We start from the raw sequence: 23,726 nt of genomic DNA, 5'->3' as shown, positions 1-23,726 counted from the left end.
TAGTGCACTCTGCAGCCATGAAAAGCATTTGGCAAAATTTAGGTGAAATCCTTTTAAATTTTTCAATCAAAGTAATACATCTTCACAAGGACAAGAAGTGCATTCTGAAAGCTGGCAAAGAGTCTTAAAAACAGGATCAGAAATCGACTGAATCTTATGCTTCAAATTCTAGCTCAAAAGTAATCTTTTTTAATTCACAAAAAAATTTCAGGCTTGTGTTACATCCCATCTGATTTTGTATATTAAACCATAACGCATATTGACAGGATATGCCATTAAAGCCATTATTTTTGCGCTGCCTAAAATCACAAGGGAACTGTTTCCTGTAACAGAAAACCATTGTTTAAACATTCATGGCAACTTATCAGAAAGGTCAAACAGCAAGAAGCCCATTGTAGTCGTGAGAAATATTAAAAATCCTGTAGAAATGACACTCAAATCTCTGGATGTTTTACTGTTGCTAAGTTTAACGCAATGTTTTGAAAGATATACAGCTATACTTTCTTATCGTCAGAAAGCTGAGCAGTTAATGAAAAATACTTCCTTGATTGATGGGTGAGTAAATTATTGTATTCCTAACTGTATAGAAATTGTGAATCACACTTTAAGCTTTACTTCACCTGAATCAGAAAGATTAGAGCTTATGGGTGAGATTCTCTGATCTCATCCGTACCCACCCCACTGCCAGCAAGAATGGAGAATCTGATGCTCCAGTTAAAACTCCATTCACTGCAGTGGCACTGGAGAATCCCAGCTGCAGATGAGGTCAAGGTTTTCAGCGTATATCTTGAAATTTGTTCATGTAAATTAGTGTAAGTGATAATATTTAAATTAACATGAGACTTTGCATTGGATTCAACTGTTTCTGGAGTTACAGAAAATTCCTTACAGACTCATGTAAAAGTCGTCCCCATGACTTTTGCACTAATTCTCATACATCTCATGTAAAAGTCAACCTAGTTTCTCAGGAATTGAATCAAATTGTGAACTAGTGATTACTACAATTCATTAATTGAAAGGCACATGCAGAAAACTTTAGATTTTCCCTCGACTAAGTCTTAACTGAATCTGCCAGCCAATCGAGAAGACTAATGTGTAGCGTGCATGATCTATCTTGATGCTTTCAAGAATGAACAAGAACACAGCTAAACGTAAAACTGGAGAAAATGGTAGCAGAATAGATTAACCAGCATCTGCAAAATGGCCATATTTACACTGTAGGAAGTCTAACAACAGGTTAAAGTCCAACAGGTTTATTTGGTAGCAAAAGCCACTAGCTTTCGGAACAGGCTGTTCCTTCGTCAGGTGGGTGGGAGTTCTGATCACAAACAGCACAAAGGCACAAACTCAATTTACATGAATAATGATTGGAATGAGAGTCTTTACAGCTAATCAAGTCTTAACGCCAGCATCTCCACATCATAGTTACACCCACAGAGCCACCTGACTTACACCATCAGTAAGTAGTCTCAACACCAGGTTAAAGTCCAACAGGTTTATTTGGTAGCATGAGCTTTTGGAGCGCCGCTCCTTCATCAGGTGAGTGCAGGATTTGTTTCACAAACAGGGCATATATAGACACAAACTCAACTACAAGATAATGGTTGGAATGTGAGTCTTAACAGGTAATCAAGTCTTTACAGGTACAGATGATGTGAGTGGAGAGAGGGTTAAGCACAGGTTAAAGAGGTGTGAATTGTCTCCAACCAGGACAGTTAGTGAGATTTTGCAAGCCCAGGCAAGTCGTGGGGGGTTACAGATGGTGACATAAACCCAAGATCTCGGTTGAGGCCGTCCTCGTGTGTGGAACTTGGCTATCAGTTTCTGCTCAGCGATTCTGCGTTGTGTGTTGTGAAGGCCGCCTTGGGGAATGCTTACCCGAAGATCAGAGGCTGAATGCCCTTGACTGCTGAAGTGTTCCCCGACAGGAAGGGAACACTCCTGCCTGGTGATTGTCGAGCGGTGTCCATTCATCCGTTGTCGTAGCGTCTGTATGGTCCAATGTACCATGCCTCGGGACATCTTTTCCTGCAGCGTATCAGGTAGACAAAGTTGGCCGAGTCACAAGGGTATGTATCGTGTATCTGGTGGATGGTGTTCTCACGTGAGATGATGAGAAGATTCTACCACCTACACCATCAGCAAAGCAAAGAAAAGTGGTATTTCAGGATCCTAGGCCAGTGCCAGATGCTGCACCAAATCCATGAAAAAGCGCATTTCAGTATTCTATTAGAAAATGAAAATTTCAATGTCCACCGCCTAAACCTGATGATAAAATCATTAACTTTCACAATTTATCACCCAACATCAAGAGGAGAATGAATATCAATTGGTCTGCATTGGAAACATGGATGAAGCACCGATTAATCTTGACGTGCCAGCGAACAAGACCATACCAAGATTAATGAAAAAATTGCCCTTGTAAAGATGAATGGTCAAGAGAAGGTGCAATTAAAAGTGGGTCCATCTTGTATGGCTGATGGCACAAAAATGAAGCTGGTAGTGATATTCTAGGGTAAAACTTCCCCAAAAAAGAAATTTCAGAATGGTGTTGCCATTCACCTTCACGAGAATGACTGGATGGATGAATGAAAGCACACAAAAAGAAAATCTTGATCATCCCAGACATGCTCAAATCCCATTTTATCGACGATGTAGTCCATGATGTGAAATCAACTAACACCAACATGGCTCTTGTTTGGAGTGGTCTTACGAGTTTTATTCAGCCTTTGGATTTGTGTATAATTAAACTTTCCAGGGATTGTTTTCTCAAGTTGTGCTGTGGTTGAATGTTGGAAGGCGAGAAAACATTCACTAAAAGCAGAAATAAGTGGGCACCCTTATTAGCAATATTGGGTGTGTTTTGCAGGAGCCAAATGGCCCATCAATGGCCAACGGTGGAATCATCCAGACCTGCTGCTGTCAATGGGGTTTCCCTTTGCTTGCACCCCATGGCAGGATGTGCCATCGGCAGGACCGGAAGATCTCACTGGCAGGAATGGCCGGAAAATCCCACCCATTGTGTCAGTGGGTCATAGAACCGTGGAATGAACTTGAACCCAATATTGTCAAAAATTCATTTCAAGAATGTGGACTATCAAATATGCTGTGAAGTGGTGCTGAGAATGATTATTTGAAGAATGACTATGCTAAAGTGACCAGTGCCACCCATGATGATGAAGACAAGGAAGATCCACATGATGATATCAGAGAATGAAGATATTGGAACAAATTGTTTGATGATTCAGGTAGTGACTAGAATGATTTTGAAGAATTTCAATATGAAATGCTGGAGCTAATTTATCTATATTTGTATTGTATTAGATTACATAGCTGGTAATGTTATCCAAATAAATAAATGTTAGAGAATTAATATGAATCCTTCAGGGTAATTGGTTATTACTTTATTGTATTTCAACAGTCATTTTAGTGACTATATTTATGACCCCTAGTTCTGGACTTGTCCACAAGTGAAAACAACATCTTTAACCTATTAAAACATTTTCATGATCTTAAATATTTTTAGCAGGTCACCTCCTAAGGCTTTGCTTTTCCAAAGAAAAGGACAACAGCCTATTCAGTCTTTGCTGATAGATGTGACCTCTCAGTTCAGGTATCACCAACTGGGGAGTAGATACAGAGGAGATGTCAGGGGTAAGTTTTTCCACTCAGAGGGTGGTAGGTGCGTGGAATGGGCTGCCAGCAACGGTGGTGGAGGCGGATTCGATAGGGTCTTTTAAGAGACTTTTAGAGAAGTACATGGAACTTAGTAAGATAGAGGGTTATAGGTAAGCCTAGTAATCGCTAAGGTAGGGACATGTTCGGCACAACTTTGTGGGCTGAAGGGCCTGTATTGTGCTGTAGTTTTTCTATGTTTCTATCACTCTAGTAAACCATTTTTGCACCTTCCTCAATCCTTCAAATAGACCAGAACTTCAAAAGTGGCCCAACCATGGTTCTGTACTGTTCTAATGTAACTTGCATTTTTTCAATTCTGTCCCACTAAAATTTAACCCCAGTGCTTTGTTTTTGTTATTGACTTGAATAACTTTATCAAGCTGGAGTACTACTTCTAGTGACTTTTGTACCTGTACCCGGAGACCTCTGTTCCTCTTGTTATAATCCTGATAGCTAGTTGGTGTGGAAAGAATCCGAAAATATATTTTTATTCACAGAGTGAAACATTACAGGTATATACCTCCAGATTCAAATCAATTCTTGTCAGTAAGTTTCTTTTTATAAGTGCTCAAGATACCATCCAATCAATTCCCTCCACTTGTATGTACTTAGCTTTAATTGATATAACTAATGTCTCTACTCCATATCGACATTATTTTCTGGCAAATATGTAATCTCCTTATTCCTCTCACCAAGATATAACACCTCACTTGTACATGTTGAAGTTAATTTGCTAATTGCATGACCAATCAGCAAGACAAATGCTTTCTCAATGCAATTACGATAATATATTTTGAGCAACTGTTTCAGCTCAAAACCTATTATTTATCTAACTTGTCTCAGTCCTGACGAAAAATCGGAGACCTGAAATACTGACTTTGTTTTCACTTCCACAGATGTTGCCTGACCTGTTGAGTATTTCCGGCTTCTGCAGTGTTTCCTTCAGATTTCCATCATCTGTATAATTTTGCCTTTGTACTGTTTGCACTGAGCGCTGTTCATTTGCCTGTTCTATGTTTGATGCACTATCAATTACGACGCGTAGACTTCTGAGAGTGAGTGAAAACTAATAGGCTTTTATTCACTGAGAACAGGAGCACACCCTTATAGCTGACTTGGTCTGAACTGAGGCAAGGAGGAGGGACCATCACCTTTATACCCCACTCTGGGTGGAAAGGGAGGAGTCTCGGGCCAGGTGCAGCATGGGTGTGTCCAGGTACATACATGTAGTAGCAGTGGTTCACCACAATGTTCAATATCTGTTGGTTTATAAATATGATACTTGGCCTGATACATTCTGCCTATTATGGTAAGAATCACATGGCGACATGTACTTTCCAGTTAGCCAAAGGTACAATGGCAGCAATGTTTGGTTCAATCTCACAATTATTTACTCTGATATCAGGCAGATTCGGGGATTTAGGAGATGCAAAGTCTGTTCACTGGAAAAGATTGGTAATGCTAAATCAGAGTAAAATATCTGGCATGAAACCCAAAAACTAAAATTTGGTAATTTTTGCATGTCAGAGACCAGTTAATTGAAAAGAGGAAATAATTTGCAGCAGTCTAGCGTCTCTGCAGAGAAACCAGTAAAGACAAGCAACACACTTGTATGGGGAAGATTTCCATTCTATACAACCTGCACTTGCTGCATGTGTGTATCATGAAATAATCAATTCTCTTCCTTTATAAAAAGGACTTGACTTTCATTTTTTCCAGACACAATGACATGGCATGGCAGCTGAGGAAGAGGGTGCACAATGATCTTTCTGCAGTAGACCTTAAAACGTGGACTGCTACTCAGACCAATATTGAGAAGCTCCGGGCTGGTTTAGTTGGTGCTCAGGTAGAAGATTCTTTGTCAGTGATGTACAGCAAGTATATTGATGTAATCTTACGGCAGGAAGAGGGGCGACGGAAGGGATATCAGTTGGGAAAGTATCTGTTCCATTAATGAATTTGCAGTACAGTTGTGCATTTCACTCCAGCCTCACTTTTCAGGATTTAAAGTCTCATTATAAACCAAACCCTTAATTCATTGTTGCTCTCATTGTTGCTGGAAATCATCTGTGCACAATAAGAGAAATATTGGGGGCGATTCTCCCATCCCACCACGCTAATTTTTTGGTGGGAGAATTGTGTCCGCCAATTGACAGGCTTTGTGCATGCATTCCTGCCGCACGCGCATTTCCCAGCGCCGGATATCAGGCGCCATCTGAGCCACGCTGCAAACCGGCGGGAACACCAGGTAATTGATTTAAATCTACTTTCAATGTAATTCAAATCTGATTAACAGGCCCGGGATTGAACTCTCCAGGACCGCTAGCATCTCCCACCCTCCAGCAGGGTTCAGACTAGCTCTCCACTTTCAGGGAACTAGTGATACGGCCCTGCTGGAGTGAAGGGGGACAATTAGGGCCCCGCAGGGGGTTAGGCGGTAGGGGGGTGTTGCCCCCTTGGCATGGGCACCCTGGCAGTGCCAGCCTGGGCCCCAGCACTGCCCAAGGAGCAAAGTGCCCATGCCCAGGGGGCACCTTGGCACTGCCCATCAGGCATGGGCGGGGCCTGCTGGGGGCAGGACCTGGGACGATCGGTGGGTGTAGGAAGTCCTGCTGCCACTCTGCCATTGCTATCGATGGGGGGCAGGAGGGAGGCCAGTGACCGGGGTGGGCTGAGGGGGGGGGGGGGGGGGGGGAGGGTGGTCAGCCGGGGAGCTGGTTCTGTCTCCTGGGGGGCAGGGTTCTGCCGGGGATGTGTGGGGGATATGTCACTGCTGGGGGTGGGGGAGGGGAGGGGGGGTGGAGCCGGCTGGAAATCGGGGCACTGGGAATGGTCATGGGGGCCACGATAGGGCCGTGGGCGGGGTGGTGGAGGGGCAGTACTGCGAGGGTCCCAGGCTGACCAGCGATCAAGATGACCAGCAAACTGCAGGCTGACAGATAGGGGCCACTGCGCATGTGCAAATTCCCAGAACTCTCAGCCTCCGGCGTGAATAGTCCCTGCTCCCCGAGCTTTTAATGATATTCCCGATTGTGACCTCTGCATTGCACAGTGTGTGGGAGATTTTTGTCTGAAGTCGCACTGAAAAAACCAGCGTGATATACACCAGTTTTCCCATGAAGTCGACACTTAGAACTTTTTTGGGAGAATCACAGCCATTGTTTTTCAGGTAATAATATACATCATAGTCTAGGCTCAAGTATTTCAGGCTATTTCACCTACTCTAATGTTCCTTTTTGAGAATAAAGAGTGTCTATTGTAGAGCAAGGAAAGGGTGAGAGTCCATTGCCTTTCTTTCTCTTAGTGTGTCTCCTTGCAGCATTGGACCTCTGTATTAGGAGTGAGAAAGATGGCATTTTGTGTCAATGCCGCCTCCTTCCAGGTGCCATGTTTGAGACTTCTGGAAGGTTTGCTGGGACAAACACCCAACAATCTGAATTCCTCGAATACATTGAGGTCTGAGTCTGCAACATTCTCAGTTTTCCCATACCCGGACACCATGCCTTGTTGCCTTGGTTCCGGTGACTATTATTGCAGGCATTCTTAAAGTTTCAGAAAATAATTGTTGAGCCACACTGTGAAGTTACTTAAAAAAGGCTCTTCCTCATTTACCTGCACATATACCTATCTGCCACTGAAATCTTCAAGTGTAATTTCCATGCACTCCAGCAGATTACATGTGATTTACACAGTATTTAGGCCATTCAATAGGTCAACAGGAACAGGTTTTCCTGATCACTAGTGGACATAAATGTTTTTCCATTGGCATAACAGCAATGCAAGATTGTGAGGAAATTCACTACCATCATTTTATTACATTGAATAATATGGTACATGCCAAATAATGGATGTTTAAAATTTATCTTCATCTTTAAGATGGCCTTCATCATTATCAATGTTTCAGCAATACAATGAAAGGAAATCATAATGTGCAACATCGTTAAGGATGCATCATCATGAATTATGTCAGGTTAAATCCTTCTGCTAAATCTTTCATATTAAGTAAATATGGAAAAGGACAATTATAATATTGAAGAAGAAGGATTGGATATGAGAATACCAATGACTCTGTATTTCTGATTAAATAACCTTGGTACTGATTTTGCTGATCCAATAACATGTGTTTCTGCTTTACTGCACCCAGTTTTGGGTTGCTTATGCACCCTGTGACACGCAGAACAAAGATGCTGTCCGCCACACTCTGGAACAAATAGATGTGATAAAAAGAATGGTACAGATGTTCCCAAAAGATTTTCAACTAACAACAACTGCAGATGGTATGTCATTATCTAATCTATATTTGAGGGTTGCAAAGAAGCATAACAGGTGCTATTTGTAATATATGCAATGTCTACACTTTGCTAATAAACTGAAGAATGCAAGGGTGATGTGGAAGATCGGCGGCACGGTAGCACAGTGGTTAGCACTGCTGCTTCACAGCTCCAGGGACCTGGGTTCGATTCCTGGCTTGGGTCACTGTCTGTGTGGAGTTTGCACATTCTCCTCGTGGGTTTCCTCCGGGTGCTCCGGTTTCCTCCCACAGTCCAAAGATGTGCGGGTTAGGTTGATTGGCCATCCTAAAAAATTGCCCCTTAGTGTCCTGGGATGCGTAGATTAGAGGGATTAGTGGGTAAAATATGTAGGGATATGGGGGTAGGGCCTGGGTGGGATTGTGGTCGGTGCAGACTCGATGGGCCAAATGGCCTCTTTCTGTACTGTAGGGTTTCTATGATTTCTATGATCACCAGTATTTGACTGCCCTCTTGTTATTCAAAGAACTTATAAGGTGGAGATGCCGGCGTTGGACTGGGGTGGGCACATAAGAAGTTTCACAACACCAGGTTAAAGTCCAACAGGTTTATTTGGAATCAGGTGCTTTTGGAGCGCTGCTCCTTCATCAGGTGAGTGGAAGGGTAGGTCTCTTCACTCACCTCATGAAGGGGCAGCACCCCGAAAGCTCGCGATTCCAAATAAGCTTGTTGGACTTTAACCTGGTGTTGTGAGACTTACTATTCAAAGAACAAAATTTGCAGGCAAAGTTTGTGATTTGAGAAAGCTAAAGAATTGGGTAATTAATAAAAATAAGGTTACAGATTTATATAGTTCATAACTTTGAAATTGTGTGACACCATCATCAGAGAAATGTTAATTGTCTCTGAGATGGTGGCATTTTATACAAAATGCTGCGATAAACTTCAGATAACAAGGCATCAGCAATAAGGTTGTAGAGGACTGCATATAGGAATAATGTTTTTGGAATGCATAATACAATTGATTAATTCTGTTAAAGGAATCACGGAAGTATTTAATAGTGGTAAAATAGCCAGCCTTATTGGAATGGAAGGTGGGCATGGAATCGACAGCAGTCTGGGAACTTTGCGCATGTTCTATGAACTTGGAGTTCGTTACCTGACATTAACGCATGTCTGTAATACACCATGGTAAGAAAATGTTTAATTATACAAAAGTACAGCCAGTTACCTCTGAAATAGCAAATGTGGGTTACACACAGCAACATTGTTACTTGAACAAATGCAGTTAATGAAAGTAATTTTCTTGAACGAATGTCTTAAGTAATTCCCTATTCCTGTATAATGGAAACCTGGCCACACTGCTTAAGATCAAGGTGGTAACCACTATGAATGTCTAGATACCAATTTATCTTCCTGTATTTTGGAAATTTATAACTAAAAAATATATTGCCTAATAAAAACAAAACTGCATATTGTTGTGATAGAAAATATCGATTGGGGCCATGTGTCTGCTGTATTTGGACTGAATAGAAAACAGTGAGCGGGATTCTCTGGCCGCGCTCACCCCTAAACCGGAAAATCCCACCTAAGGCCAACGGACCTGTGCATAGCCCGTGTCCCGCCTGCCACAGGAATTGTGGCAGGCGGGACAGGAAAATTCCACTCAGTGTGTCCGTCATTCACCATCCATTGTGAAAGACAGCCATGAGGCCCGTTCTCAAACATCTGCAAAATTCACTTTGAAATCTGATATAAAGGGGTGCACAAGTCCAATACAGAATAATTCTCACTCTCTGTGGGGAACTATTAAGGTCACTTCAAAGCTCGTCTTGCAAAATCAATATGGGACTGATAGTAGATCAATCCCCTGGACCTGATGATCTACATGCCAGAATGTTGAAAGAGGTGGCTGTGGAGATAGTAGATGCCATCTTCTAAAGTTCTATAGATGCTGGAATGGTTCCTGCAGGTTGAAAAGTGCAACTGTAACCCCAGTATTTAAGAAATGAGAGAGAGAGAGAACGGGAAACTATCGACCTTTTAGCCTCACATAAGAAATAGGGAAAATACTCGAATATTTTAATAAGGATGTGATAACAGGACACTTAGAAAATAATGGTAGGACTGGGTAGAGTTAACATGGATTTATGAAAGGGAAATCATGTTCAACAAACCTGTGAGGAGTTTTTTTGAGGATGTAACAGAATAGATAAGGGGAACTGGCGGATGTGGTATATTTAGATTATCAGAAAACTTTTGATAAGATCGCACACAAGATGTTAGTAAACAAAATTAGAGCTCATGGGATTGGGGGAAATGTACTAGCATGGATTGAAAACTGGTTAATGGACAATTTCAGGTCGGTAGGCTGTGACTAGTGGGATACAGCAAGAATCAGTGTTTTGGATGTGGGGATTAAATGTATTTTCAACTTTACAGATGACGCAAAACTAGGTGGTAATGTGAGTTGTGAGGAGGATGCAAAGATGCTTTCCAAGGGATCTGGAGAGGCTAAATGAGAGGAAAATTTTGACAGATGTAATACAATGTGGAAAACTGTGAGATTATCCACTTTGATAGGAAAAACAGAGCATTTCTTAAATGGTGAGAGGTTGGAAAGCATTGAACTTCAAACGGACTTGGGTGTCCTTGTCCATGAGTCACTGAAAGCTAGCATGCAAGTACAGAAAACAATTAAGAAGGCAGGCAAATGATATGTTGGTCTTTATTACAAGTGGATTTGACTATAGGAGTAAAGATATCTTACTGCAATTAAAAAGAGACTTAGTGAGACTGCCGCTCGAGTATTGTATGCAGTTTTGGTCTCCTTACCCAAGGAAAGATACACTTGCCACAGAGGGAGTGCAACAAAGGTTCATTAAATTAATTCCTGAGATAGAGGGATTTTCCTCTGAGGAACGACTGAATAGACAGGGTCTTTATTTTCTGGGTTTTTTGAGGAATGAGAGGTGATCTCATTTAAACATATAAAATTGTTACAGGGCTCAACAGGGTAGATGCAGCAAGAATGTTTCCATTAGCTGAGGGTTCGAGAATTAGGGGACACGGTCTCAGAATAAGAGTTGGGCCTTTTAGGACTGAGATGAGGAGGAGTTCATTCACTCACAGATTGGTGAATCTTTAGAATTCTGCCCCAGAAGGCTATGGAGGCTCAGTCATTGACGAGGTTCAAGACGGAGATTGATAGATTGCTAACATCTTAAAAACATCAAGGGATATGGGGATAATGCAGGAAAATGATGTTGAAGGAAAATATCAGCCATGATCTTATTGAATGTCAGAGCAGGCTGAAATGCAGAATACCCAGATGCTGCTCCAATTCTTATGTTGTGTTGAGAATCATTAGTCCATGATAAAGCATGAAGGTTTATCAATACATTGTCCCATCGCATAACTACTGACTTCACTTTTTTATTCTGTACCAACAAACCTAATCTAAACTTTTTAACTTCTCTCATTTTTCAGGGCAGACAGCAGCAGAGTGGACAGTGGCATTGCAAAACCTGGTGTCAAAGGCCTATCTGACTTTGGAAAAGTTAGTAAACTGTACCTGAGACTATAAAAATTCTGCTTTTGATTTACATTATGAAGTTTACTGGACACTCCTAAAGAGTGTTTTTGAGCACCATGCCAAAAGTACATTGCCTGTGTAGAAAGAAAGCATTCACAGTGATTATTATTTCAGAGGTATTTGTCCTTATATCAGTGAATATTGTTATGATGTATATATGGAGATTACTGCAAAAAATTAATGCTTATAATTGAGATATTATTCCCCTTGAAAGCTTCAATCAATGTTACCAACATTAATCTGTAGTGCTAGAATACAGACTGCAGTGTACAAAATCTATCTGCTTAGTAGGAATCAGCAGGAGAATGAAACCAACTTGATCATTTAAGCCTTACCAAAAACTTTGTAACAAAGCCCTGACCACAACTTTTCAATATTCCTTGAATTTGGAAGTGGCGCCAAGGGACTGCAGCATTGAAAGGTTACACAACTGTTCAAAAAATGAGGGGTTAGGTGAATTTGGTAACCTTAGCCAACCATTCTAACATCAGTGATGGGAGAACTACCAGAGGCAATAATCAAAGGACAAAATTACTTTTCACTTGGAGACAAACCATTATGGATTTGTGAAAGGAAATTTGTGTCTGGTTAACCTGACAGTGTTTTGAAGTAAAAGACGGGGTTGATGAAGATAGTGCTGTAGAATTTGCATATATGAACTTTCTGAAGGCATTTGATAAAGTAATCATAGAAACCCCACAGTACAGAAAGAGGCCATTCGGCCCATCGAGTCTGCACCGACCACAATCCCACCCAGGCCCCACCCCCATATCCCTACATATTTTACCCGCTAATCCCTCTAATCAACGCATCCCAGGACACTAAGGGGCAATTTTAGCTTGGCCAATCAACCTAACCCGCACATCTTTGGACTGTGGGAGGAAACCGGAGCACCCAGAGGAAACCCACGCAGACACGAGGAGAATGTGCAAACTCCACACAGACAGTGACCCAAGCCGGGAATCGAACCCAGGTCCCTGGAGCTGTGAAGCAGCAGTGCTAACCACTGTGCTACCGTGCCGCCCCCACTGTGCTACCGTGCCACCCTCTCACAACAATAGTAACACACAATAGATTTATTCAGAAAATAAATGTTAAATTAATAATACTTATTCAGGTATATAAATAAATAAAGGATGGGAAACAGAAAGTGGAGTGGTGAACAGATGTTTTTGCGGAGAATCGTGAAGTGGTATTCGCCAGAAGTTGTTATTCGGATCATAGCTTTTCTTGTTATATATAAATGACCTGAATTTGGGTATAGAGAGAACAATGTAGGAGCTTGTGAGCAATGCAAAATGTAATAATGTAGCAAGTAGTGAGAAAGAAGATGTAAATAGACTGGTGAAACGGGCAACACAAGGTAGGTACAATTTAAGCACAGGTAAGTGTGAAGTGATGGACTTTGGGAGAAACTAAATGTAAATGATACTATTGTGAGGGAATGCAAAACAGATCGAGTGACCTTGGAGTGCATTTTACAAAATCTCAGATGTGGCAGGGTAAATTCATAAGGCAGCTAAGAAAGTGAATGGGATGGTGGCACAGTGGTTAGAACTGCTGCCTCACAGCGCCAGGGATGCGGGTTCGATTTCCGGCTTGGGTCACTGTCTGTGCAGAGTCTGCACGGTCTCCCCGTGGCTGCGTGGGTTTCCTCCGGGTGCTCCAGTTTCTTCCCACAGTCCAAAAGACGTGCTGGTTAGGTACATTGGCCATATTAAATTTTCCCTCAGTGTACTTGAACAGGCACCGGAGTGTGGTGACTAGGGGATTTTCACAGTAGCTTCATTGCAGTGTGAATGTAATTGTGACACTAATAAATAAACTTTTTTTAAAAACTCAATTAGAGGCGTTGAATACAAAGCGAAAGCAACCTTTACCAATCACTAGTTATGCCTTAGCTGGAGTATTGTGTACAATTCTGGGCATCACATCTTTGGAAGGATGTCCCAGCCAAAGATTTACCAGGGTACTAGAGATGGAGGATGTCTGTAACGTGGAGAGATTGGGGAAACTGAATTTTTTTCCTTTGAGGAGAGACGGTTAATGGAAAACCTGACAGAGGTGTTCCAAATTGAGGGATTTTGAAAGAGCAAGTAGGAATAAACTGTTTGCTCAAGCAAGTGGATCAGTAACCAGAAGTCATCGATTTAAAGTGATTTACAAAATAACTAGAAGGGAAATGTGGGTGGTTATCTTCACACAGAGGGTTGTTATGATCTGTCAATTGGACGTCTGTTTGAACAGAGCTCAATATGGGGGAAAAGCAGAGCAAGGAATAAATTGGACAGCTCTTTCAAAGACCCAGCATTGACACAACAATTGGAATGGTCCTCATGTGTAGTGTAAGATTCTATGAGCCAAATTTTCCTAGGCCTTTGGAGGTGAAGGAGGCACACAAACTATCAGACTGGGTTGTAGAGGAGTTTTCACCTCCAGCTGCTTTACCTAGGGCAGGTTGGGTCCAATGCCAATAACCCACATTTCCATGATGGTGGCTAATTAAGGTTGTTGAGTGACTTTCACACCACACAGCCTTAATCAGCAATTCTCAGGGTAGCGTCCTTCTGCACTGTAGTGATTATATGATTCTGTCCCTGAGGGGCACAAGTCCTGTACTTACCTTATTAAGGGCTCCACTCCCAGCATGGGCAGCTTTGTTTGGTGAGCCAACTCAACTTTTGCACTGGGGTGGGTGATAAGCAGTAGTATCCCCCCACCCCTCCCCTTCCACATGATATTCAGCCCAAATTTCATTATGCTTGATTATTAGGATAACATTTGTCAAATTTCAATTTTCAGTCCTTACACAAATTGCACTTCCTAGCCTTTGATTCCATCCCCCTCCCTTTCAACTGTTTGAGGCGGATTCATTTTGGCAATTTTACTTTAGTTGGAGAGAGTGCAGCATAAGTTTACCAAAATGATATCTGGACTTAGCTTATGAGGTTAAATTATGAGGAGAAGTTAAACAAACTAGAGTTGTTTTTCCTGAAATTTAGAAGGCTAAGCAGTTATTTGCTTGAAGTTTTCAAGATATGAAGGAGTATAAATAGAATAAATTGGGAGAAACTATTTCTGTTGGTTGGAGAGGACTGGGGGGGCCATTGTCTTAAAAATTAGAACCAGACCTTTTAGAAAAGAAATTAGGAAATATTTCTCCACATGAATGGTGGGAGAGGTTCAGAACTCTCTCTGCAAACTGCAATTGGTGCCAGATCAATTGTAAATTTTAAATATGGTGTTGATTTTTGTCAACCATTTATATAAACAGATATCGGGCAAGGCAAGTATATGGAGTTAGGTTGCAGATCAACCATAAGCTCAGTGAATGGCAGGACAGGTTTGAGAGGGCAAATGGTCTACACATGTTCTATGCTCTCTAATAGCTCTCCTCCAATGTCCAGTGTGAATGTGCATCTAGCAACAGCCTTTCTCCTGTAATCACATGGTTATCTCCAGAACCCCTCACAGATCAATCTTTCATCTCTGTCTCTGGACCTTGGTAACATTATCTGCTGATGTGGAGGGAGAGGTTTGATCTTAACTTGCCACAGTGTGGGAAATGGGCAGTAGTGGCCCACTGCCTGTTTAAAAACTGACCAAATTTTACTTCCCATGAACTTTTTTGCTCCCTTGGTGCCTCAATTTAAGATCAATGCTTTGAAGGCCTCACCTGTCCCTATTTCTGTACTGACATTCCCTCCCACCACCACCCTTGTCCTCTTGTTGATCTCCTCCTCCTTTATTCCTACCATTGGTGATAATGTCTTCTTTCCCTCTGACTCATTGGGCAGGATTTTGCGGCCTTGCTTGTCCCGAAACTGTAAAATCCCACCCGAGGTCAACAGACCTTTCCATTGTCTGCCCCTTGCCCGCTCCGATTGCCATGGTGGGCGGGGCACAACATCTCCCTCTTCTCCTTTAAAGACCCCTCAAAATCCATTTCCTTCACCAGTCTTTTCACTCCTCCTCATGGTTACTTCTAAGTAACTAATGACAATAGGTCTGTGTTTTTCCCACTGCTTCTGCAAAGCACCCTACAATGTTATTGTACATTAAAGGAACTGCATAAAAACAAGTTGTTATTGTTTATATAGAAAGGAAATGTCAGACTAATGTCAAATGTTTTCTGCATGTCCTTTTCAGAAAGTTGTGAAAGAAATGAATCGTCTGGGAATGTTGGTCGATCTGTCTCATGTCTCTACAGATACAATGTTGGCTGCACTTGAAGTATCTGCTGCCCCTGTTATTTTCAGTCATTCTTCTGCATTTGCTTTATGCCACAACTACAGAAATGTGCAAGATAATGTTCTACGTAAGCTGGTATGAGTAATTATGTGCAAACTTTAAATGCTGTGCACTACTATTCAGCATCTAAAATAAATGTATTGAACCAGAACTTGCTGAAAGAATAAAGTCAATTGAACAATGCATCATGACATTAATGTGAAAATTAGTCAGCAACTTTAGCAAGTGTAGGAGATATGCCATGAGGTCCAAATCGCTAGAATTGATTGGTCAATTGATGAACTCTTGTTGCTTTCTTCACACAAATGGAATTTCACCCTTGTTCTCCCAAATATTCTTTAAAACTTCCTCAATTGTCCCATTGAACGTGCCACAGAATGTTACATCAAGTAATTAATAGCATAATTTCCCCTTAACCGAATGACATGATAATTATGAATTGTTTTCACCTTTCTTTCCTGTCTTTTTTACTCTCCCTTAATCCAATTTTTCTTGGTCTCTCTTTATTTCAATGTTTGTATTGGTTTTAACTCTAATTCATGGTCTCCCTCAGTACTGCCTTGGTTTATTTTTCTGTTTTTAAATCTCATTGGTTAAGGAGATGCACTATAGGTCTCAGATGTCTTGGTGTCCGTGCCACACATCCAGAACATTATGATGCAAACCATTTTTGAGCTGAAAGGCGCAAGAAAATGCCTAACTCTATTCATCTATTTGAAGACAAGTTTTACCTGCATTGTTATTGAAGAAAATGAAAACATAAAAAGTGTGTCCACAGTTGATCGTGTGTCACAGGCAGAATTGACAAATTGTAGATCTTGCTGTCTTCCTCATCTACATGGAAACTCCTTCCTTGTCTGCAAGTCAGGAGCATAAAGAAAATACCAAACCCTGTTTCACTTAATTCTTCACCCTGAAACTGTCAGAAGTGGTGCCATCAAACTGTACCATACAGTGCATGTTATCATGAAAGGGTCAGATCAGACTGAGGAGCTTTGCGAGACAGCCAATTTTCTACAAAATCTTGTAGTTATACCTGCTAATGGTCTTAAATGCTGCAGTGAGATTTATGATCTCACAAAATAACACTGCTGGAAGTGGTTAGAAAATTCTGCTACCTTGGATTCACAATGACAGATGATCTGTTTCTTGATGATACATGCATAGGGAAAGCAGCTACCTTTGACACATGACACATGCCTAGAACAACACTTCGAAACAAGGTGCTAGCTTATGAGGCCTGTATTCTCAGCTGTGAAATAAGGAAGACTTAGCATTATCAAGAAAGGAAGTTCAAAAACTTCCATCTTTGCTGTTTGCAGTGCATACTGGGCATCTTATTGAAGGACAAAATCATGAAGGCAGCAGAAAAGGCAAATCTCCCAAATGTATTGGCACTCATTAAGCAGATGTCACTTTGCTGGCATAGGCACATTTACAGGATGGAAGATGCATATATATCCAAGGAACGTCTGTGTGGCCTGAAGATTTTTAGGACATACAAAGCTCCATTTTAAAGATACTGGCAAGTGCGCCATGCGGGCCCTAAACATTGATTGTCACACCTGGAAGATACTATTCAACGACAGTGGGAAATGGTGACATTGCTTGTGGTCCAGGGTGTAAGGCATAAGATGATGATCAGTGGCTACACTTGTGGCAGAAGCTACCTCTTGCACTATGTGAAGTTACTCTATCCCTTACGGATTTGTTGCATGTCCATCATTTTACACAAGAAGGATGTCAAAGCAGACACTATAAATGCATCACTTTGTGCCTTACAGGTAACAATTTACCACAGCAGTATTACAAATGTTGAATGTTAAAAGAATATGAACATCAGAAATAGGGGTAGGAGTCGACCATTCAGCCCCTCGAGCCTGCTTCACCATTCAATATGATCATGGCCAATGTTCCATCTCAACTCCTCTTTTCTGCTCGCCCCCTATATCCCTTGATTCAAAAATCTATCGATCACATCTTGAATGTATTAAACAATGAAATATACGCAATTCTTAAAAGGTAGACAATTTCAAAGATTCATAACACTTATACTCCTCATCTCAGTCATAAAAAGCCAATGCCTTATCGTGAGACTGTGCCATATGTTCTAGTTTCTACAACCAGACTAATCAGCATCCGTCTATTACGTTGATCCCTTCAGAATCTTGTATGTTTAAATGAGATCAACTGTCATTCTTCTAAACTCAAGAGTATAGGCACAATTTATTCAGCCCCTCATCATGGGACAACCCTGCCTTCTCAGGAGCCAATTTAGTGAACTTTCACTGTCACCTCCAAGGCAAGCGCAGTACTGCAGGTGTGGTCGAGCCAAAGCCCTATCCAATTGTAGCAATTTTATTTTTTCTTGTGCTTGATTCCTTCAGGATAAAGGCAAACCTGGTTTATCATACTTTACAGTTAAATAACTAATTTGACATTTTGGGTACTTTATTCTTTAGAGGTCTAAATGAGTATAAACCATGCATGATAAAAGATTACATCAAAACATCAACCTATCTTTCTTTTTCAGGTACTGCTTCATCCACTATGCATTTCATTTTAGACTTCTGGTGTTTGTGCTGTGCTTTTTACACCATAACCATATTTTACCAGGCATATTAGCTGTAATCAGCAATTTATTTTTGATATTAAATCAATCACATTAGTTCAATGTTGATATTTAATTTCTGCAGATGTTAATATGTTAAATGATTCAGTTCTGCAAACATTACAGGCAATGGATTGAATTGAAATTTAGCCCATATATTAGTCATGATTTAAGGCAGTGCTAGGTTTTTAGAGAATTAAGATCAGGATTCTATGGCACTAATCATACCAACTAAAAGATGTTAAAATTAATTCTGATGTCCTGCTTAATTGCACAAATTCTCTGCTTTGTTTTTTCTTCAGGCAAACAATTCGGGCATTGTGATGGTAAATTTTTATCCTAGCTTTATTTCTTGTCAAGGAAATGCTACCTTATCCCAAGTGGCAGGTTAGTATAATGTGACCATTTTCAACAATGACAGCAGCTGAAATCCTCTATGTATTTACTAAACTGTTCTAATTTTAGACCATCTTGACCACATTCGAAATGTGTCCGGTGCAGATCACGTGGGCATTGGCAGCGACTTTGATGGTTATGAGAGGTATCTAGATGTGCGCTGATTCTGATTTTAGACCTAGAATTATTTCTTTGTTGAAGCAGAATGAACAATAAAGTTTCTTTGTTTTGTTTTGAAAGGGGTCCTATTGGGCTAGAAGATGTTTCAAAATATCCTGCTTTAATTGCTGAGCTTCTCCAGCGTAAGTGGACTGACAATGACATTAGGAAGCTGCTTGGTTTAAACTTCCTCCGGGTTTTTAAGAAAGCTGAAGAAGTGAGTAATTTTTCTGTAAATAGATTCACATAAATGTGTTCCATTATTATAAATTAGATGCATAAGCATTTAATTAGATATTGTAACAAACACCTTACAAAAAGTTAATTAAGTTGTTTTTTCATAGTTTTTTCAATGCAAGCTATTGAGTGACACTGTGACACAATGGTTAGCACTGCTGCCTCACAGCATCAGGGATCCAGGTTAATTCCAGCGTTGGGTCACTGTGTGGAGTTTGCACATTCTCCCCGTGTCTGCATGGGTTTCCTCCTGGTGCTCCGGTTACCTCCCACAGTCCAAAGATGTGTAGGTTAGGTGGATTGGCCACGCTAAATTGCCCACGTTAAATTGCCCCTCAGCATCCCAAGATGTGCAGGTTAGGGGGATTAGCGGAGTAAATACATGAGGTTACAGGGATGGCGGGGGGGTGGGGCGGGTGGGTCTAGGTAGGATGCTCTCTTGGAGAATTGATGCAGGCTTGATGGGCTGAATGGCCTCCTTCTGCACTGCAGAAATTCTATGGTTCTATTCATTTCTTCATCGAGTTCAAATTTCTCTCAAACCCGATGTGAAGCAGTTTTCTAAACTAGGGGAGCTTGGCTGGTTACTGATATTTATTTTTGGTCAAGCTTAGATGATTTTTCTTTAAGGAGCATTTCTTTCTTCAAATTTCCTTATGTCTCTGGTTCAGAACTATGCCTGTGTTGCCCAGTCACAAGAATGTAAGTAAAAAAAACAGGGTGACTTCCTGATTATTCGCAGCACCAGCACAATGGACATTGAAACTCAGTGTATACAGAATGTTAAACATAATGGGTGGGATTTTACGGCCTTGCTCGACCCAAGACCTGAAAATCCCACCCAAGGTCAATGGACTATCCCACTTCCGCCCCTCGTCCGCTCCAATTCCCCTGACGGGCGGGGCAGTAGAATTCCGGCGAATATATCTCGGTCAGTTTTATTATCGTTCATTGGAGATCTTTAGAAAATTCAACACTTGTAATTTCTGAAAGAATTAATGATTAGGTTTATATTGCAGCCAAACAAAAATTTCTAGAAATAGGATCTCTGCTGATATGGACAGAAGAGTCAACCACATTGCTGTGGGTCTGGAGTCATATGTAGGCCAGACATTAGATTTCTCTCCCTCAAGGACATTAGCGAACCAGATGGGTTTTTGCGACAATCAATTCATGGCTATCGTTAGACCTTATTTCCAGATTTTTACTCAATTCAAATTCCACCATCTGTCATGGTGGGAATCGACCCCAGGTCCCCAGTGCATTGCCCTGGGTCTCTGGATTACCAGTTCAATGATAATACAATTACACCTCCGCCTTCCCTGAAAATAATTATACCTGTAATATTTTCATATGGAGAAACATTTTCAGTCTAAGACCAAAATTAATAAGATAACTTGAGGATTATTGATTTATAATTGGAATGATTACCGTGGACGGTAAAAAAGCAAAAATAAAATCATGCTTCCTCTCCATATTCAATTTTTTTAAAAATTCAATTCCATTACACTCTTACAACACACATTATTAATATGCTGGAAGAGTTGCTAATGTGAACACATTTTAACCTAACTTTAACCTATATATTAAGCACTCAAATATGCATTTACCGAAATATAATGCAATTCTCATTTTTTTCAACATGAAGAGAATGTTTATTAAATGTTTCACTCAAGCATTGGAATGCAAAACAAATTGGTCACCAATGATAGTGATATATTCATGGGAACCAATGCAAAACAATAAAAGGCGGAAGTCTCAAATGATACTGATAGATGTTTTGACCAAGGATTATTGTCTCTGATACGAGATTTCCTTGCCAAGAGTGTTTACTCTGCTGATTATTAGAAATGTAAGCCCTTCATTTCCACTTCAAGCATCTCCTTTGTTTCTCTTGTGCTGGAAATGCCACAAAAATATATAGTACAGGATTATAAAATGGTAAATTTCTTAGCATTTAGCAGTTTTAAAATAATTGGCCCAGAATTTGTTGGAACAGGGCACATCACCTGTGTGTGCCCTTTTAACTCCTGTACCTCCAGTTTAAAAATGTCTTGCCTGTTAGATTAAATGTTCTGTCACTGGCTTAAAGGGCAATTAACATGCGAATGCAGTAACGTCACGAAACTGGGAGGTTAAGTGTGAAATGCCCATTTTGCAAACCCAACTGTGGAGCAGCGGAAATTAAAGTTTATTTATTAGTCACAAGTAAGGCTTACATTAACACTGCAATGAAGTTACTGTGAAATTCCCCTAGTCGCCACAGTCCAGCGCTTGTTCGGGTCAATGCACCTAACCAGCACGTCTTTCAGAATGTGGGAGGAAACCGGAGCACTCGGAGGAAACCCACGAAATTGGGCAGCAACTTTTGGCAATTGCCAATTCACAAGATACGTCATCTTTGCTACAAGTTGCTAGTTAATTTTCACAATGACAGCGTGTGCCACTTAGACATTATTTTCTCTAACAAATTCTGAGCCATTATGTTTAAGATTTTCTGTATTAAATTGAGTGACATCACAAGTTGTAAAGTTAACCAGATCTTTTTTGTGTTCTGCAGGTGAGCAGGCAGCTTCAGAAAACCAACATGCCATCAAATGATGTCATTCATCAGGATAAGGTGCAAAGCCCATGCAGAACGTTTCTTGGCTACCCATCTGCAGCTCCTTGCCATCACTGCATTTTTATTCATATCTGCATAGTCATGTTCATTGTTTGCTTAAGATCAATCTGAACTTACAGTAATAATCAGGAATATTCAATATTAGAAATAGAGTTATAACATTAAACACAGAGAGCAAACAGAATTTCATTAAAATACTATTTTGCTTGTATGTGATGAAAAGAGGTTTACCTGCTCGCATTACTAACACAGTGGGTCTTACTAAATATATGTCCTAGAGCGTTTGTATATACATACCCTGATACAATTAGCTGCTATTCTTGCATTGCACCACTTGTGTGGAAACTGAGATTTACTTTCAGCATGTGCCTAAATATTTGTTCACAAGATCAATAAGTAGTCAGTTGTGGCTCAATTGATACCAATCTCACCTTTGAATCACAAGGTTGTTCAAGTTTCACTGCAGAGGCTTGAGCATAAAATCTAGGTTGACACTCCAGGACAATACTGAGGGAGTGCTGCAGTGGTAGAGAAGCCATTCTTTTGATAAGATATTAAACGGAGGCATTGTCTGCTTTTTAACGGTGAAAATAAAGTATGCCATGGCACTATTTTGAGTTATCCCAATGTCATGGTCAATAATTATCCCTCAAACAAATCACAGAAACAGATTATCTTCTGGTCATTATCACATTGCTGTGCTTGGAAGCTTGCTGACTGCAAATTGGCTACCACGTTTCCTAACACCACTGACTACACGTCAAAGAGCTTTGGATTTCCTAAAGTATTAAAAGATACTTTATATGTGATATAATTGCAAATCTGTCTTTTGCTTTGATTGACACCAAAACCATATAATGTTGAGCACACTTAATAAATAAAAGATCAGTGAGAAAGCAGCTATAGATTTCTTTTGACTCCCTCGAATCTTGGTGATCTAACATCCAATGACAGACTAAGCTCTCGGATCCTATTGATGGGCAGATTACATTCTTTCTGCCAGTGTTCAATAAGATTAGGATGAAATTAGTCTCAACTTGTACCTCAAAGCAGGCAATAAGATTTGGGAGCCCCTTTTGCACACCTCAAAATTTTATCTTTCATTGATAGTTAAGATTTCTAACGGTTACAGTAACAAGAAAGGATTGTTAGCCCTGCAAAAATAACCTCCACATGATTAGGGCCCCAAGTGATTATAAACAGCAAACTTCAATGTACACTAATTAATAATGGTATTATTTTTGCAAACAACTGTTCTACAGTATTACATTAAATGGCAAGCAATTCATACAACCTGTTTTTCCATCAAATCTGTTCAAACTGATTAAATTTGTTACCTTTCGCGGATCACCATAATGCTGAATGGGTTTCCAATTTTTTCATGGAGCACTCTCACCTTGGAGGGACACATCCTACCCTTTAGATATTCAGCTACCTTGGATAATGGGGCCTGGAAAGGAGACTGCCCTCTTCACTGGCCAGCAGCCCACTGGGTCAAACCTGCCACATGCTTTGCCTGCCACTCGTTAAATCTGAGCAGTGTTGGGAAAGGACCCTTAAGTGAGCAATTAATTGCCCATTAAGAACCCATATCGGCCACAGGCAGGCAGAATCCACCAACCCTACAGTTCCTTCGGTGCTAATAAAATATTGTCAGGGCAGGAAGGCAGGTGGCTGACACACTGACGACAGAATGGTGCCCTATTTTACGACACCACCCGCCTGCTTTCTAATCCCCGGAAGACCTGTGAAATCCATGCAGTTAGCAATCGTTTTATTTATATGTGTCCAAGTATAGAAAGGTATTCACTTTTCCAGATTAAGCAATCATGAAATCAGAGTATTCATGTGACATTTAGCTTTTAAAAAATCTTTGCTCAGCAAATTGCTGGAAGCGTGAGCTATGAATGGTGCAATGAAGGAAAC

At 40.7% G+C, this 23,726-nt stretch overlaps 1 protein-coding gene across 1 annotated transcript; it reads left to right on the top strand.

Moving 5' to 3' along the window:
* Positions 1-313: 313 nt before the first annotated feature.
* LOC144492256 (dipeptidase 1-like) lies at positions 314-23,154 on the top strand. The gene is made up of 10 exons (XM_078210241.1): positions 314-555; positions 5,398-5,524; positions 7,823-7,955; positions 8,969-9,119; positions 11,418-11,487; positions 15,673-15,849; positions 18,688-18,772; positions 18,851-18,926; positions 19,022-19,157; positions 21,738-23,154. The coding sequence occupies exons 1-10, from the start codon at positions 428-430 to the stop codon at positions 21,909-21,911; spliced, it is 1,257 nt and encodes a 418-aa protein (XP_078066367.1). The 5' UTR covers positions 314-427; the 3' UTR covers positions 21,912-23,154.
* The last annotated feature ends 572 nt before the right edge of the window (positions 23,155-23,726 follow it).

Source organism: Mustelus asterias, chromosome 4, assembly GCF_964213995.1.
Source record: "Mustelus asterias chromosome 4, sMusAst1.hap1.1, whole genome shotgun sequence".
Lineage (NCBI taxonomy): Eukaryota > Metazoa > Chordata > Chondrichthyes > Carcharhiniformes > Triakidae > Mustelus > Mustelus asterias.
The sequence above is the reverse complement of the archived record's forward strand: the minus strand, read 5'-3'. Positions and strand labels throughout refer to the sequence as shown.

Coding starts and splice junctions, on each gene's coding strand:
- LOC144492256 (XM_078210241.1), top strand. CDS start 428: ATGACACTCAAATCTCTGGATGTTTTACTGTTGCTAAGTTTAACGCAA. Junction 7,956..8,968: donor ACTAACAACAACTGCAGATG/GTATGTCATTAT, acceptor ATTCTGTTAAAG/GAATCACGGAAGTATTTAAT. Junction 18,927..19,021: donor GACTTTGATGGTTATGAGAG/GTATCTAGATGT, acceptor TTGTTTTGAAAG/GGGTCCTATTGGGCTAGAAG.